General features: G+C 34.0%; 1 protein-coding gene across 1 annotated transcript; it reads left to right on the top strand.

Annotated features, from left to right (window-relative positions):
- Positions 1 to 12992: 12992 nt before the first annotated feature.
- Positions 12993 to 13931, top strand: LOC117029162 (olfactory receptor 2AP1-like). The gene has a single exon (XM_033118214.1). The coding sequence runs from the start codon at positions 12993 to 12995 to the stop codon at positions 13929 to 13931; it is 939 nt and encodes a 312-aa protein (XP_032974105.1).
- Positions 13932 to 17485: the final 3554 nt, after the last annotated feature.

Here is a 17485-nt window from a genome sequence, read left to right on the forward strand (position 1 = left end):
TCTATTGATATGATCATATGATTTTCATTTTTCATTTTGTTAATGTGGTGTATCACATTAATTGATTTGTGGATGTTGAACCACCCTTGCATACCAGGAATGAATCCCACTTGATCATGGTGTATGATCTTTTTAATGTATCGCTGAATTTTGTTTGCTAATATTTTGTTGAGGATTTTTGCATCTGTGTTCATTAGGGATATCATCCTGTAGTTTTCTTTTTTTGTAATGTCTTTGTCTGATTTGAGGATCAGGGTGATAGTGGCCTTGTAAAAAGTGTTTGGGAGACTTCCCTCCTTCTGGATTTTTTGGAATAGTTTAAGGAGAATAGGTGATAATTATTTTTTGAATGTTTTGTAAAATTCACCTGTAAAGCCATATGGTCCAGGGCTTTTGTTTGTTGCAAGCTTGTTGATTACTGATTCAATTTCCTTGGTGGTAATCAGTCTATTGAGATTTTCTGTTTCTTCTTGAGTTAGCCTTGGAAGGTTATATGCTTCTAGAAAATTGTCCATTTCTTCCAGATTGTCAAATTTGTTGGCATATAGTTACTCATAGTAATTTCTTAAAATTTTTTGTATTTCTGTGGTGTCTGTTGTCACTTCTCTTTCATTTCTGATTTTATTAGTTTGGGTCCTCTCTTTGTTTTGAAAGAGTCTGGCTAAAGGTTTGTTGATTTTGTTTATCTTCTCTAAAAACCAGCTCTTGGATATACTGATCTTTTGTATTGTTTTTTTGGTCTCTATTTCATTTATTTTTCACTTTGATCTTTATTATCTCTTTCCTTGTACTCCCTTTAGGCTTATTTTGTTGTTCTTTTTCCAGGTCCCTTAAGTGTGAAGATAAACTGTTGATTAGTGATTTTTCTTGTTTCTTTAGGTAGGCCTGCATTGCTATGAATTTCCCTCTTAGGACTTTTTTCACTGCATCCCATAGATTTTGGTCATTGTGTTTTCATTTTTGTTTGTCTTGAGATATCTTTTGATTTCTTCCTTGATCTCATAGTTGACCCATTCATTATTTAGTGACATGCTATCCAGCCTCCATATATTTGTGTGTCTTCCAGTTTTTTTCTTGTAGTTGATTTCTAATTTCATAGCACTGTAGTCAGAGAAGACAACTGGTATGATTTCAATTTTATTAAATTTGTCAAGACTTGTTTTGTGGCCTAACATGTGGTCTATCTTGGAAAATGTGTTCTTGAGAAGAATATGTATTCTGCAGCTTTGGGGTGAAATGCTCTGAAAATATTAATTAAATCCAACTGTTCCAATGTGTCATTTAGCCTGTTATTTCCATATTGGTTTTCTGTCTGGAAGACCTGTCCATTGTTGTCAGAGGTGTGTTGAAGTTCCCTACTATGATAGTGTTACTGTTGATCTCTGTCTTTATGTCAGTCAATATCTGTTTTATATATTTAGGTGCTCCTATGTTGGGTGCATAGATATTTAGTAGGGGTATGTCCTCTTGTCAGATCGATCCCTTTAATATTATGTAGTGCCCATCTTTGTCTTTTAATGTATTCATCATTTTAAAATCTATTTTGTCAGATATAAGTATTGCAACTCCAGGTTTTTTCTCATTTCCATTTGCATGAAATATCTTACTCCAACCCTTCACTTTCAGCCTGTGTGTCTTTTGATCTGAGGTGAGTCTCTCTCAAGGGTCTTTCTTTCTTATCCACTCAGCCACCTATGTCTTTTGATTGGAGCATTTAATCCATTTACATTTAAAGTGATTATTGATAGGTACATAGATATTGCCATTTTTTCATTTGTAGTTAGATTGTTTTCATCTTTCTTCTGCTTCCAGAAGCCCTTTTAATATTTCCTGGAATGCTGGCTTGGTGGTAATAAATTCCTTTAGCTTATTCTTTTCTGGGGAGCTCTTTATCTCTCCTTTAATTTTAAATGACAGCCTAGCTGGATAAAGCAATCTAGGTTGTAGGCCTTTGTTTTTCATCACTTTGAGTACCTCCTGCCACTTCTTCCTGGCCTACAAAGTTTCTGTAGAAAAGTTATTTGATAGTCTTATAGGAGTTCCCTTGTATGTAACCTGCTGTCTTTCTCTTGCTGCTTTTAGGATTCTCTCTGTCTTTAACCTTTTCCATTTTTACTATAATGTGTCTTGATGTGGATCTGTTTGGGTTTATCCTGATTGGAACTCTCTGCACTTCCTGGGCTTGGATGTCAGTTTCCTTCACCAGGTTAGTGAAGTTTTCGGTCATTATTACTTCAAATATGTTCTCGATCCCTTGCTCCCTCTCTTCACGTTCTGGTATACCTATGATGCGCACGTTGTTGCGCTTGATGCTATCCCAGAGATCTGTTAAACCATTTTCATTGTTTTTTATTCTATTTTCTTTTTGTTGTTTCATTTGGGTGATCTCTGCTAACTTGTCTTCTAAGTTGCTGATTCTAGCAGGCATGAGATGATATGTCATTATAGTTTTGATTTGTATTTCCCTAATGATTAGTGATATTAACCAGCTTTTCACTTACGTGTTAGCCATTAAATATCTTTTGGGTAAATGTCATTCAGATCCTTTTCCCATTTTTAATTGGATTATTATTATTATTTGCTACTGAATTGTAGGCATTCTTTATATATCACGCTATGTCAGATGGAAAAAGTCAAGAACCATATGATTTCATTCATATGTGGGGTATGAAACTGAAAACAAAAAATGAACAAACAAGACACACAAACAAGCAAAAACTCAGACACAGACAACAGTATGGTTGTTACCAGAGGTGGTTACCAAAGGGGGATGGGAGGAAGTAGAAAAGGGTAAAAGCGGTCAAATATAGGGTGATGAAAGTAGAACTGACTCTGGGTGGTGAACACAATGCAATATACAGATGATGTATATAGAATTGTACATTTGAAACCTATATAATTTTATTAACTAATGTCATCCCAATAAATTTAATTAAAAAATAGAAAGACAAGAGATAACAAATACTGGAGTGGATGTGGAGAAAGGGAACCTTTATGTACTGTTGGTGGGAATGTAAATTGCTATAACCACTATGGAAAACAGTATAAAGGGTCCTCAAAAAATTCAAAATAGAACCACTATATGACCCAGTAATTTCATTTCTGAGTATATATCCAAAGGAAACAAAATCCCTATGTTGAAGAGATATCTGCACCACCATGCTCATTGCAGCATTATTTACAATAGCCAAGACATGGAAACAACCTAAGTGTCCATGACAGATGAATGAATAAGGAAAACATGGTATATATATATATATATACACACAATAGAGTGCTATTTAGCCATAAAAAGAAGGAAATCCTGCCATTGTGACAACATGGATGTATCTTGAGGGTTTTATACGAAGTGAAATAAGTCAGACAGAGAAAGACAAAGACCATGTGATCTCACTTATGTGTGGAATCTAAAAGAACAAAACAAAAACCCAAACTCACAGAAAAAGAGATCAGATTTGTGGTTGCCAGAGGTGGGGGATATGGATGGGAAAATTAGATAAAGGTGTTCAAAAGGTACAAACTTCAGTTATAGAATAAGTACGTACAGGGGATGAAGTGTACAACATGATGACTGTAATTAATGCTACTGTGTGAGATGTTTGCAAATTGCTATGACTGTACATTCTACAAGTTCTCATCACAGGAAGAAATGTTTTTGTAATTATATGAGTTGATGGATGTTAAATAAAACTAGTGAAATTGAAAATAAAATAAAAATGAAAACCTAGATGCTATTTCTAATTGTTTAATTAACTATCTCGGTGACTTTGGTCAAGATAAAAACTATTTGATCATCTATAAAGGAGGAGGTTCTAAATTTATGACAGAAAAAACAACGTAATGGCAAAGTAGTTGGGAGACTGGTTAGGAGTTTTCATTGACAAATTTGCAAAAGGAGTTTAAATGTAAGTTGAAAAAGAAGTGTGCCTTGTGTTTGGCAAGGGAACACAGATAGTGGAGGGCAAAAAGAAAGTGAAGGAAACTTTGTATGTTAATTGTCATTTCCTTTTTTTCTTATATACTTGTTTATAGATTGGGCTTTTATCTGTTTTATGAATTTACAGTCTTATGTTTCAAATCAGAGCATTTGATCTTTCTTAAGCGTATACACATATTCATTGTTGTAGATTGAATTGTGCTTCCCCAAAAGGTAATCGGAAGTCCTAACATTGGGTATTTATGAAAGTGACTTTCTTTGGAAAAAGGGCATTTATAGATGTAATCAGTTTAAGATAAGGTTATACTAGATTAGGGTCAGTCCTAAATCCAACAATTAGGGTTATTATATAAGGAGAGAGAGATGCAGAGATACAGAAACCCATAGGGAAGACAGCCGTGTGAAGACTGAGGCAAAAGCTGGAGGGACGCAGTAGCAAGCCAGGAACATGGAGGCTTGTTGGCACCCACCAGAACCTGGGAGAAAGGCATGGAACAGATTGTTACTCAGAACCTTCAGAAGGAACCAGTCCTGCTGATGACTTGGTTTCAGACTTTTGACCTCTTGAACTGTGAGAGAATAAATTTTTGCTGCTTTGAGCCACCCAGTTCGTGGTAATTTGTTACGACAACCCTAGGACACTAATACCGTCCACGGCTTTGAAAGTGATTAGGGAATTCCTCCTGAAATGTGTGGTAGATGGATAAAAAAACAGCTGTCCTTTGTAATGTGACTCTGCACCTCCACTCAGCAGGAAAATGTCTTTGTTCCCATCCTTTGAATTTAGCCTAGATCCTTGACTTGCTTTTGCAAAGAGAATGTGACAGAAGGAATGTTGTGACAATTCAGAGGGGAAAAATCAAGAAACCAAGCATGTATCTGCTCTCCCTCTCTTGCACCCATGTGATTCTCATGAGAACAAGCCAAGGTTAGCCTGCTGGAAGAAGAGAGACCTATTGAAGCAAGCTGATTCATCCCAACTGAGGCCAGTCTAGACTGGTTTACAGTCCATTCAGATCAGTGGAACTGCTTCGCTGACTCATAAACTCAAGAGCAGTAATACATGCTTATTATTTTAAAACACTAAGTGTAGGGGAGCTTTGTTAGGTAGAAATGACAAAGTGATAAAAGATGCATAACCAATTCCTGATAATGAAATTAAGAATCACATCTGTCAGATCCATCTTTGACTCTTTAACTGAAATTGTTCCCGCTATGAAGCATGGGGCGGAAAGCTGTGTTGTAACACAGCCAATTTCTTGAACTTGCCTTTCTTAATACCCACTTGATTTATTGAAATCTTCCTGCCTTCATCTGTCTGGATCTCTGAATATTATCTTCATCCTCAGACTTCCAATATTTTTTTCTGTGTTTTACCTCGGCTCTTTTCCATGGATTCGAGGATCCAGTTTTTTCCATAGGTTTGGGAAGTTCTTGTCAACTGTTGGTTTGAAAAGGCTCTCTGTTCCCTTCTCCCTTTCTTCTCTTTCTGGTATCCCCATTATTCTTATATTGCTCTTTCTGATAGAGTCAGATAGTTCTTGTAGAGCTTTTTTTTTTTTTTTTTAAAGATTTTTTTTTTTTATTGGGGAAGGGGAACAGGACTTTATTGGGGAACAGTGTATACTTCCAGAACTTTTTTCCAAGTCAAGTTGTTGTCCTTTCAGTTTTAGTTGTGGAGGGTGCCGTTCAGCTTCAAGTTGTTGTCCTTTCAGTCTTAGTTGTGGAGGGCGAAGCTCAGCTCCAGGTCCAGTTGCTGTTGCTAGTTGCAGGGGGCCCAGCCCACCATCCCTTGCAGGAGTCAAACCGGCAAGCTTGTGGTTGAGAGGATGCGCTCCAACCAACTGAGCCATCTGGGAGCTCAGCGGCAGCTCAGCTCAAGGTGCCGTGTTCAATCTTAGTTGCAGGGGGCGGAGCCCACCATCCCTGGCGGGACTCAAGGAGTTGAAACTGCAATCTTGTGGTTGAGAGCCCACTGGCCCAATGTGGGAATTGAACCATCAGCCTTCAGAATTAGGAGCATGGAGCTCCAACCGCCTGAGCCACCGGGCCGACCCTGTTTTTGTTTTTGTTTTTGTTTTCTTTTTCTTTTAGCTCTCAAGTCTCTTTCTTCCATCTGTATCATTTTCAGATTTCTATCTTTGATATCACTAATTCTTTCCCCCATTTGGTTAGCTCTATTTTTAAGCTGGCTATTTCATTCTTCATCTCTTTTATTGAGTTCTTCAGCTCCAGAATTTCTATTGGATTCTTTTTTAAAATTTCAATCTCTTTGGTAAAGTATTCATTTTGTGCATTGATTTTTATTTCTGAGTTTATTAAACTGCCTTTCTGAGTTTATTGCATGTCATTGAGTTTTTTCAGAACTGCAATCTTGAATTCTCTGTCATTTAAGTCACATATGTCCATGTCTTTAAGTTTATTTTCTGGAGATTTTTTATTTCCTTTCTTAGCTGCCAATATTCATTTAGAATTTGCTCAAATTGTTTTTGATTTGTCAACTTTATCATTTTCTATAGTTAAATATCTTTGGGTTACTTGGAGAAAAGGAATAGTTCATTCAAAGACTTTGTATCCTTTATAAAAGGTTAAGGCAACATGACATGATAAGATAGTTCAAGCTTAGAGGAAAGTGATATATTAGGTTGTTGCAAAAATAATTGCAGTTCAAAAGGTTAAAAATAATTGCAAAAACCGCAATTACTTTTGCACCAACCTAATAAGATTCAGATTAAAAAACAATATTCAATTAATATATATTTATAAAATTCCAAATATGTGCTAGTCACTTTTATAAGTGCTAGAGATACAACATTAAATAAACTTCGTGGAGCGTACAATTTAGTGAGGATGACAGATGATAAGCACACAAGCAAATAAAGAAATAGTATAATTTAGGAGTGATGTGAACATTAAAAAAAAATCTATGTATAAAATATCAAGGAAGTCAAAGGGTTAGACAATCATTGAGTATTGGCTATAATTGAGTATGGTCTTGAGGCAGGTTCAATTCTGAATTCTGAATGACATGAGGGAGCTAGTCATGTGATGTCTAGAGAAAGAACATCACAGAAAGATGGAACTGCAGGTGCAGAGTTTTTGAGATATCCAGTCACGTAGAAGAGATCAATTCTAAGAGCAATGGACTGGTAAGACAGGCTTGGCAGACGACTGAAATATGCTTCTAGAATCTAGATGCTTTGTTTTCTTCTTTTTACCTTATTTTTGATCCACCTGTGTAGGCCAGAAAGCCAGACATTTCTGGACAATTTGAGGCGGACAAATTTTGATGGCCTGGGGAACATTTCCCAATGGGCTCTAAACATTTATATTCTCCAATTCAGGGACAAAAGGAGCTGATTTGGAACTGAGGCAGAACTGATTCATGAATCTGTTTGGGGAAAGAGAGGGTTGGAGACACCTGCATTTAACTAGAGAGGTATAGTCTCCTTGTTGTTTTGTTTCTCTACCATTTCATAATTGTACACACATAATTTTAAATAAAATTTTGATTGATTTAAACAAATGCAGGTAAAAAATTCAAAACATAACATTTTAGCATATATACATATTTTCAGGCAGAAAATGTTATACCATCTTCACAGAATTAGAGCTTAAAGTGGTAAAATTAATCAAATCACATTTATCCTGTTTTCCACTATGCCCATTCCTACTTCTGACAGATTCAATTTTCTTTACTTTCCTCCAAAATGTAATCTAGAACAATGCTCCATAAACTAATAGATATTTATTAAAGCTTTGGGGTCCACAACAGAAGGAGACAGAGACAAAACATAAGAGTTATATATTATTCATTATTGGGATGATTTTTCTTTGCGAGAAGGGATTCATAACTAAGGTTATCCAGAAATGATTGGGAATGTTCTTCCACATCCTTATAACTACAAATAAACCTTATCTTTTTATTTATCAGTGTCCTAGCAGTAAATCTCCGAAGACAATATATTTTTTTGCCAAGTAAATGTTGTTTGGATCAAGTATTTATTATTTGATTATATACACATATTAATGAATATATGTATATAGAGGTGTGATTAAAAATTACGGTGAATGTTTAAATTAAAAAAAATTATTATAGTAAAAGACATATTGCCATTAATCCCTCTCAGAACACTCCCTCTCACTTTGAACATACTTATCCCATCATTCTCGCCACTTTCTGAAGTGGTTCTGGAAGTCTTCTTTCATGTTTTTAGTTGCAGTGTCGTGGCTGCCTAGATGTCCAGAATCGATTCAAAACATTTGCCTTTCATGGTCATGTTGACTTTGGGGGAGTACTGGAAGTCACATAGTGCCAGATCCGGCAAATAAGGTGGATGAGGACACACTGTAATGTTTTTATTTGACAGAAATTGCCATACCTGAAGTGATGTGTGACACAGAGCATTATCATGATGGAGGATAAAGTAAAGACATTCACGAAAGAGGACTTCCAGAACTGCTTCAGAAAGTGGCAAGAACAATGGGATAAGTGTGTTGAAAGTGAGGGGGTATATTTTAAGGGGGTTAATGGCAATGTGTCTTTAACTGTAATAAATTTTTAAAAAAACTTAAACATGTACTATATTTTTTGATCATACCTTGTATATCTATATATTCTTTTTCTGGGAATAGCACTACTAGCACTAAAAGATTATCATCTTTTACTATGCTGAAAGAAATAGGTTTGCATAAATTTTTCTTCTTATATAAAAATTATCATTTTATTCATCTTTTATTTAATAGATGATAAGATCACTCACAAATATAAATATTTTGTTTTTGCTCTCATTTTTGGACCCTCATTTATTTATTCATTCAGTAAAGTGTTTCTATTATGTGGGAATCATTTACAAAGTTTTTCTTTTGTCAAAAAATTACTATTTCATCAATGAAAATTTTAGAATATTAGTGTTTCTTAGTGAATGCAATTACTTGATTAATTACTTTCTGAGTTAGAATTTTAAATCTTAATATCTGGAATCTCAAACTAGAAGATTCACACCAATATTCTAACATGCTAATTACTTTTATGTAGAAACAGAAAATCATTACTGATTGTTCAAATCCACAAGATTTATTTCAACTAGGTAACACAGCATTACAACTTAATGAAATGTTTTGTTGTAGTGAAAGTAGTGGTTTAATATTTCTCTGAATATAAAATATTTTTTTTGTGTGTGCATTTTTTCTTTATTGTCTATACACACATGCACATGCTAGAATATTTGACATTTTCTGCCGGTCAGTTGAGATATGACATTGAAATACATTGTTAAAGTTATATTATATTATATGTTGAAAATGGTTTAAACAGAATGTTCCTAAGCATTTGAGCCAAACAGCAGCCATGAGTTTGGGGTTATAGGGCAAGATTTTATTCCCTAGAATATCATTCACTTTATTCCTAGGTTATGTCAGAAAAATATAGGTGACAAACTGCAATTTGGTTTCATACTTTCTGAGTTTTTACATCCTTGTTTTCTGTGTTAGAAATTTCAGTGATGAGTCACAGAGGTTCTCTTTCTATCTTTAACCCCAAATATATAGAGAAGAAAGTTAGGAATAGAGAATATGAAATAGGAGAAGTTGTTCATGGATTCTCTGGGTTAAAATTTTTTTTTCCTCTTCCAGGCGGTGCTCTAAAGTCTGGTGCTTTACTTATTTCAAAGTTTCTGTTCTTTTAGTGCTTACCTAAGTACTAGGAGTTGACACAAAATTGAATGAGAAGTCTTATAGTTAGGCATGGAAGATAGACAAAATGTTACAATACAGGACAGTAATTATTACGACAATTATACTAGATGACCCAAGTCAGAACCGTGGGGGTCATTATTGTTTTATTGAATATAAAATATTTTTATAAAATTTATTATTTGTGCATAATTTTTAATTTCTCACACTCATTTATCTGAACTTATTATAGAGTTAAGATAATATATCCAGGCAGAAATAGGCAGAATGTCAATTAACACTGAAATTTACATTGTTAGTAAATTATTATTCATTAACATAATAGAATTTTAATATAACACTGCATAACTGTATAGCATATTATAGCTTTTAAATATGTTAACATAGGGGTACAGTAGCCCCCCCATCCACGGTTTTATTTTGTGCAGTTTGTTGCCCGTAGTCAGCTTTGATCTGAAAATATGAAATGGAAAATTCCAGAAATAAGCAGTTCAGTTTTAAACTGCTTGCCATTCTGAGTAGCATGATGAAATCTCATGCTCTCCCACTCTATCCCACCCAGGATGTGAGTCATCCCTTGTCCAGCATATTCACACTGTATAACATTAGTCACTTAGTAGCTGTGTTGGTTATCAGATCTACTGTCACTGACAACACAATGCTTGTGTTCAAGTAACCCTTATTTTACTTAATAATGACCCCAAAGTACATAGTAGTGATGCTGGCAATTTGGCTATATCAAAGAGAAGAGGTAAAGTGTATGCATGTATAGGAAGAAACACCATATATATATATGTATATATATATATGGTTTGGTAGTATCCTCAGTTTCAGGCATCCACTGGGGGTCTTGGAACACAACCCCTGTGGATAAGGGGAAACCACTTTATTTAACAAAACAGACAATTTTCTACAAAAGTGAAAATTGGCCAAACTTATAATATTAGGAATCCTGAAAAATTTTAAATAGAATTGTACTGGACAATAAACCTTTCTAACTTGGCAAAACTGCCCCCCCCCCTTTTTTTTTAAACTGCCCTTTTGTCTGTATTAAATATTCCTGAAATTTTTACTTTGATGAAGATTTAAGGTGTGTTACTACTACTAACTTATTCCATATTGTAATATGAAAATATACTGATGTATGTAGTGAAACATTGTTAAAATGAAAATAATTTTATAATTTTTTGAGTAGGAAAAAGCATTCTCCTAGTAATATATCTTCATGTCTGATGATTTAAATATTAAAAGAGAATTCTGAGCAGCTGTATGCATAAATTTAATTGGAACTTCTATTTGCATAAAAACTCCATAGCATTCAATAAAATAGGGTTATGAATCTAAAGAGAAGTCAAAAAATATATTTTGCATTAAAATTTTCATGAAATCTGTATAATTTCTGGCCTGTGTAAAAGAGATATAAAGGAATAGGAGCTCTTCTTGTGGGCAATTTATTTATGTTAAAGTTGGACACATAAAGTGTATATATTTGATATAACTAAGAATAATTTGACATTATGACCCAGTTTTATGTTATGGTAAATTTTTGCAAAGAAGAGGAGAAACAATTATTGTTGATTGGTATTGTTAGATAAAATTGTATGGAGAGCTGAGCTTGAACTGATGTTTTAAGGAAGTGTAATATGTTGATAGGCAAAACCTGTGTACAGGAGGAAAGCACAATCAGTGAGATATTTTGATTAATATATCACCAAGGACTGACAATCCATATATCTACATTAAATGGTGATGGCACTTACTGAGCCCTTGTCATGACCCAGGAACTGTAAGTAATATGAATTCCAAACACTTTATTAAGAATTAAGAGAAAAAGCTATCCAGACTTTGAGCTTCAGCAGGTGCATAGACTTATTATTCAAAATGGAAAGTTGAAATAAGCAAAAAATGTAAAACAGCAAAAAAAGGAGAAAACAACCAACATCAATTTTATTCCTATAGTTCATACCTTGGATTATATTTACTTTTTTTGGCTAATAAATTGAGAGTTAAAAGGCTAATTTAAGAAATCTCAAGTAAAACCTACTCTCTAAATTTGCTTTAGATGTGTCTATATACATGTGACCGCATGCAATAACTTAGAGAGGAAAATCAGAATAGAAATAACAAGGAAAATGGTGAGAAATAAATATTGATACAATCGAAAATCTCCCTAAGAAGCAGGACCTTTATTTATAAAGTAGGAAAATATGTTGCTCCCTTAAAAGATATGTCATTTTTTATTTATTTAAAAAAATTATTTTTTTAAAGCAGGACTGGATATTTTTTTTAAGTAAGTTTTATTAGGGAATATTGGGGAACAGTGTGTTTCTCCAGAGCCCATTAGCTACAAGTCTTTGTCCTTCAATATGGTTGTGGAGGACGCATCTCACTGGCCCATGTGGGAATCAAACTGGCAACCTTGTTGCTGAGAGCTCATGCTCTAACCAGCTGAGCCATTTGGCCGCCCCTAAAAAGTTTTTTTTTTTTTTCTTTAATTAAAGTTTATGGGGGTAACAATTGTTAGTAAAGTTACATAGATTTCAGGTGTACAATTCTGTAATATATCATCTATATATCACATTGTGTGTTCACCACCCAGAGTCAGTTCTCCTTCCATCACCATATATTTGATCCTCTTTACCCTCATCTACCACCCTCCTCTCCGCTTACCCTCGGGTAACCACTAAACTATTGTCTGTGTCTATGAGTTTTTGTTTCTTCATTTATTTGTCTTCTTCTTTTGTTTTTCTCAGTTTTATATAGCACATATCAGTGAAATCATATGGTTCTCTACTTTTTCTGTCTGGCTTATTTTGCTTAGCATTATAATCTCAATATCCATCCATGTTGGTGCAAATGGTATTATTTCATCTTTTCTTATGTCAGAATAGTATTCCATAGTGTATATATACCACAACTTCTTTTATTTTAAAAATTTTATTAAATGTATTGGGGTGACATTCATTAATAAAATTATATAGGTTTCAAGTGTACAATTCTATAATACATCATCTGTATATTACATTGTGTGTTCACCACCCAGAGTCAAATCTTCTCTCATCCCCATGTATTTGATCCCTTTTACCCTTTCCTACCACCCCTATGCCCCTTTCCCTTTGGAAACCACCATATTGTTGTCTGTGTCTGTAAGTTTCTGTTTGTTCATTTATCATGTTCTTTTGTTACTTTCAGATATGACATTTTAAAAAATAAGGGGCCGAGAAAGATCCAGAGTTTAAAATTTTGCTTCTAATTGTTTTTTTACCTTGATTTTTTGTATTTCAATAAAAAACAGGAAACTTTTGTTTCATTTCAAACTTTATCATTATTATTTTCTGCCTTAATTTGTCTTAAGTTAATGATGAGAAACCAAACATCAGTGATAGAGTTCATTCTTCTGGGATTGACAGATGATATGGAGCTTCAAGTTGTGCTTTTCCTTTTTCTGCTGCTCACTTATGTCTTAAGTATCGTGGGAAACTTGACCATCATCATTGTGACCCTGCTGGATTATCGCCTTCAGAGTCCTATGTATTTCTTCCTCCGGAATTTTTCCATTTTGGAAATATCATTTACCTCTGTCTTTGTTCCCAAAATGTTAGTCAATATTGGAACTGGAGACAAGACTATCTCTTTTGCTGGTTGTTTCACCCAGTATTTTTTTGCTATCTTTCTGGGAGCAAGCGAATTTTACCTTTTAACTGCCATGTCTTATGATCGTTATGTTGCCATTTGCAAACCACTACGTTACAGAAGTATAATGAGCAGGAGACTCTGCATTCAACTTGTCCTCTGTTCCTGGTTTTCTGGTTTTGTAGTTATCGTTGTGCTACATATAATGACTCTCCAGCTGCGTTTCTGTGCATCCAACATCATCAATCATTATTATTGTGACTATACTGTATTGTTGCATTTATCCTGTTCAGACACATATTTGATAGAACTCATTGAATTTGTCCTTGCTGCGATTACCCTCATCGTCACCTTGATGCTAGTGATTCTTTCCTATACATACATTATTAGGACAATTCTGAGAATCCCCTCTGTTCAGCAAAGAAAAAAAGCTTTTTCTACTTGTTTCTCTCACATGATTGTGGTCTCACTTTCTTATGGAAGCTGTATCTTTATGTATATAAATCCCTCTGTTAAAGATGCAGCAACTTTTAATAAGGGGGTGGCTGTTTTAAATACCTCTGTTGCCCCTCTATTGAACCCTTTCATCTATACCCTAAGGAACAAGCAAGTGAAAATAGCCTTCAAAGATATGGTCAGCAAGATAACAATTTTTTCAAAAAAGTGAAACTGTCAGAGGTTCATTATTAAAATAGATAATAAGTGTTTGGAAGACTGTACTTGCACATTATTGTAATTTAAAAATAATTTCTATGTCATTAATATTCCTATGTGAATATTGAAATAGTAAAACTACTTATTTAAGCTGACTTTTTCATCACTTTATTGTTCTTAAAAATTTACAGATCTGTGTGTGTGTGTGTGTGTGTGTGTGTGTGTATCCTCTAACACTTTCATGCTATTTTTGTGCATTTGTACTTCATTTTCAAAGGAAAAATTAGGAGGGATGTCAGAATTGGCAAAATGACATCTACTAGTTCTGAATTTTTCTTCTCTATTGTCATAGGTTTTTAATCTCTAAACTTGTAAATGAATAATTAAGTACATATGCTGAAGAAATTTATTTTAGCTTGTTTGTATATATTAGTGAATTGATGTAAAGTTGATTATTTTCAAATTATAATATTCAGATTTAAACTTAGTCCTTCCATAATGATCACATAATGAGAACCTAGGCATATTCAGTGTTTGAGGAAAGAAAGTTCTAAAGAAGAGAAAATCAATATGCATTTGTTTTAATATTGATGGTAAATGCTTAATGATGATTTATAAACAAAGTCTTTGAATGAATCCATGAAAAAGATAAAGAGATGATTCAAATTTAAGCAAATTAGAAATATGTCCTTATAATAAATTTCCTATAATTTAGTGTTATGCTTAGTCATTGTTCTGGTTCTCATTTACAAAAATATGAAATAAAACTATATTAACATTATCCATTTTGTTAATGATTTTATAGCCTTAAATCATATTCCTTCTGATATCATATGAAACTTTAAGTGTTAATAATCAGATATCCTTAGGCAGAATCTTCTTCACAAGTAAAAGCTGACATATTCTGAACATTTCTTTTTATTAATTTTTCAGAATGCATGGACCAGATTCATAGCATGGATAATTTTAAAATTGAAAGAGGCTATAGGTATTTCAAATCCCTTTAGATGTACAGATGAGGAAAACTGAGTTCTAGAGATATTAGCAAACTTTAACTAAGGCATATAGTTAATTAGTGCCAAATTTGTACTCTTGAACTCTTTACTCAACTAAAAATGGAGGACCTACTAAGTAGCAGAGATACTAAGAGTACCTTGGGAATTCATGGAAGAGAAAGATGATTGAAAATGTAGAACTTGTCAGTTCCTATACACCTACCCATAATTACATCAAAAAACCACCTAAATACCTAACACTTAATTGATATTAACAAGTGAGTTAGTTTGCTAGTTTGTTAGCTATTTATTTAATTGACAGGTAGTCACTTGTTTGTTTGTTGTTTTAAATATCATCATAATCATAGTTACCCCAAACATTATCTCACTGTATGGAGATCGCTCAATTTCAGAAGACAGATTAAAGAATGATATACAGATAGGTATTTTATTGACAGAGATACTTTCCTTTATAACATGCAAACACACACACACACACACACACACACACACACACACACACACACAACTTAAAAAGCCTATTCAGAGTAGTCTATTGATCCTCAACCCGTACTTTTTATCTGGAAGAAACTGGTAACTAATAAAAATTGCAGGAAAGATGAATTAGCATAGCATTCTATCAATCTGAAATCTCTATTAGCCAGAGATTCTGTCAGTCTATAAAGCAGTAATAAGTGATATTCAAAATATATGCATGTTGCATTTAAAATTCCAAATTATTCAGGAAAAAATATTTTTAAAATGTTGTTTAGAGGTTTAATGTTAATTGTTTCATATTTGAGTCTCTGAAAATCAGCAATATGCAAATGGCGTGCATAACCTTTTTATTCATAAGACTGAATAACTAATATATTCCATGATAAGAATATTCTCAGAGTTGATATCAACATTCCTATATGATCCTAGAGTTTCTTTCAAATGCTTTTAACATTGCAGCTCTGCAGTACAAAGTTGTTTCTGTCAGTGCTCTGATCCTGCTCTGCATTGTCCAGAAACCTCACTCCCATTGTGTTGCTGGGTCTGGAAAGAATTAACAGTTACACCAAAGAAGTGGCTGTCTTAAATCCCAGTGTGTCAAGGCTAAAAATTGGTCCAGGGCAGATTGGAGCAGTGAAGGTAGGGTGGGAGTGGTATATGAACCTCCTATAGTCTGAATATTTGTGTCTCCCCAAAATTCATATGTTGGAATCCCAACCGCCAATGTGATGGTATTAGATGTTGGGGCCTTGGGGGGGTGACTAGGTCGCGATGGTGAAGCCCGCATGCGTGGGATTAGTGCCCTTATAAAAGAGGTTCCACAGAGCTCCCTAGGCCCTTCCTCCCTGTGAGAGTAAACGAAAGCCTTTAATCCAGAAGAGGGCCCTCATCTGACTATCCTGGCACCCTGATCTTGATCTTCTAGCCCCCATAATTGTGAGAAACAAATGTCTGTTGTTTATGAACTACTCAACCTGTGATATTTTGTTGCAGCAAACCGAATGGACTAAGACAGAGCTTCTTCAATGTTTTCAAAGCAGTGAAAGTTTATCCCACTATGTTAATCTTTGATGATGACTTCCTTTATTTTTTTTTTAATGGCTATTGGTAGGGATTCTTTACCAAGAATTTTTGTAGTCTTCATATGTTATATGTAATTTACATGCATATATAATCCCCTTAAAAGTTACATTTTTCCAGTAAGGTTTTTCCCAATTAAAATGGGCTCTTTTAAAAAAATATATTTATTTATCATTTATTTATTTGTTTATTTATTTACTTATTTATGTTTATTGGGGTAACAATGGTTAATAACATTATATAAATTTCATATGTACAACTTTATAATATGACATCTGTATATTGTGTGCTCGCCACCCCAAGACTAGTCTCCTTCTGTCACCATGTGTTTGATCCCCTTTACTTTCTTCATCCTCTCCCCACCCTTTTTCCCCTCTAGTAAACACCATTTTGTTGTCTGTATCTATGAATTTGTTTTTTATGTGTTGTTTATCTGTTTGTTTTATTTGTTCATTTGTTGCTTCTTGTTTTATATCCAACATATGAGTGAAATCATATGGTTCTTGTCCTTTTCCACCTGATTTATTTCACTTGGCATAGTACTCTCAAGATCCATCCAAGTTGTTGCAAATGACACTTCATGTGAATTTGGTTAACCCTGGTTAAGGATGGTTTCTTTAAGTGAACATAACAGGTTTTCTAGTGAACAAAAGTAATTCACTGTCTAAATTCATTTTTTAAAATTTCAGGAATCCTTCCTTATTCCTCTATTGACAATCCATAAGTTCTCTAGTATAACTGCTGTGCTAAATCGGAGGCTGCTCATCTTTGAGCTAACAGCCACACAGTTTAATCCTAGACTTTCATCATAGTGTATCGATAAATGCTATCTGGTCCTAAGGCGTATACTCCATCTACCTAATAAAAAGAACATATTCTTCTGCCGTTACTTTCTAGATTCATTATCTACGGTATACTTTTATATAACTTTTAATCATCAAATTGTTCAAGTCATACATTTCTTGAGACTTCATGAAGTAGTTACTAAACTGAC

This window comes from Rhinolophus ferrumequinum, chromosome 10 (genome assembly GCF_004115265.2).
Source record: "Rhinolophus ferrumequinum isolate MPI-CBG mRhiFer1 chromosome 10, mRhiFer1_v1.p, whole genome shotgun sequence".
Classification (NCBI taxonomy): Eukaryota; Metazoa; Chordata; class Mammalia; order Chiroptera; family Rhinolophidae; genus Rhinolophus; species Rhinolophus ferrumequinum.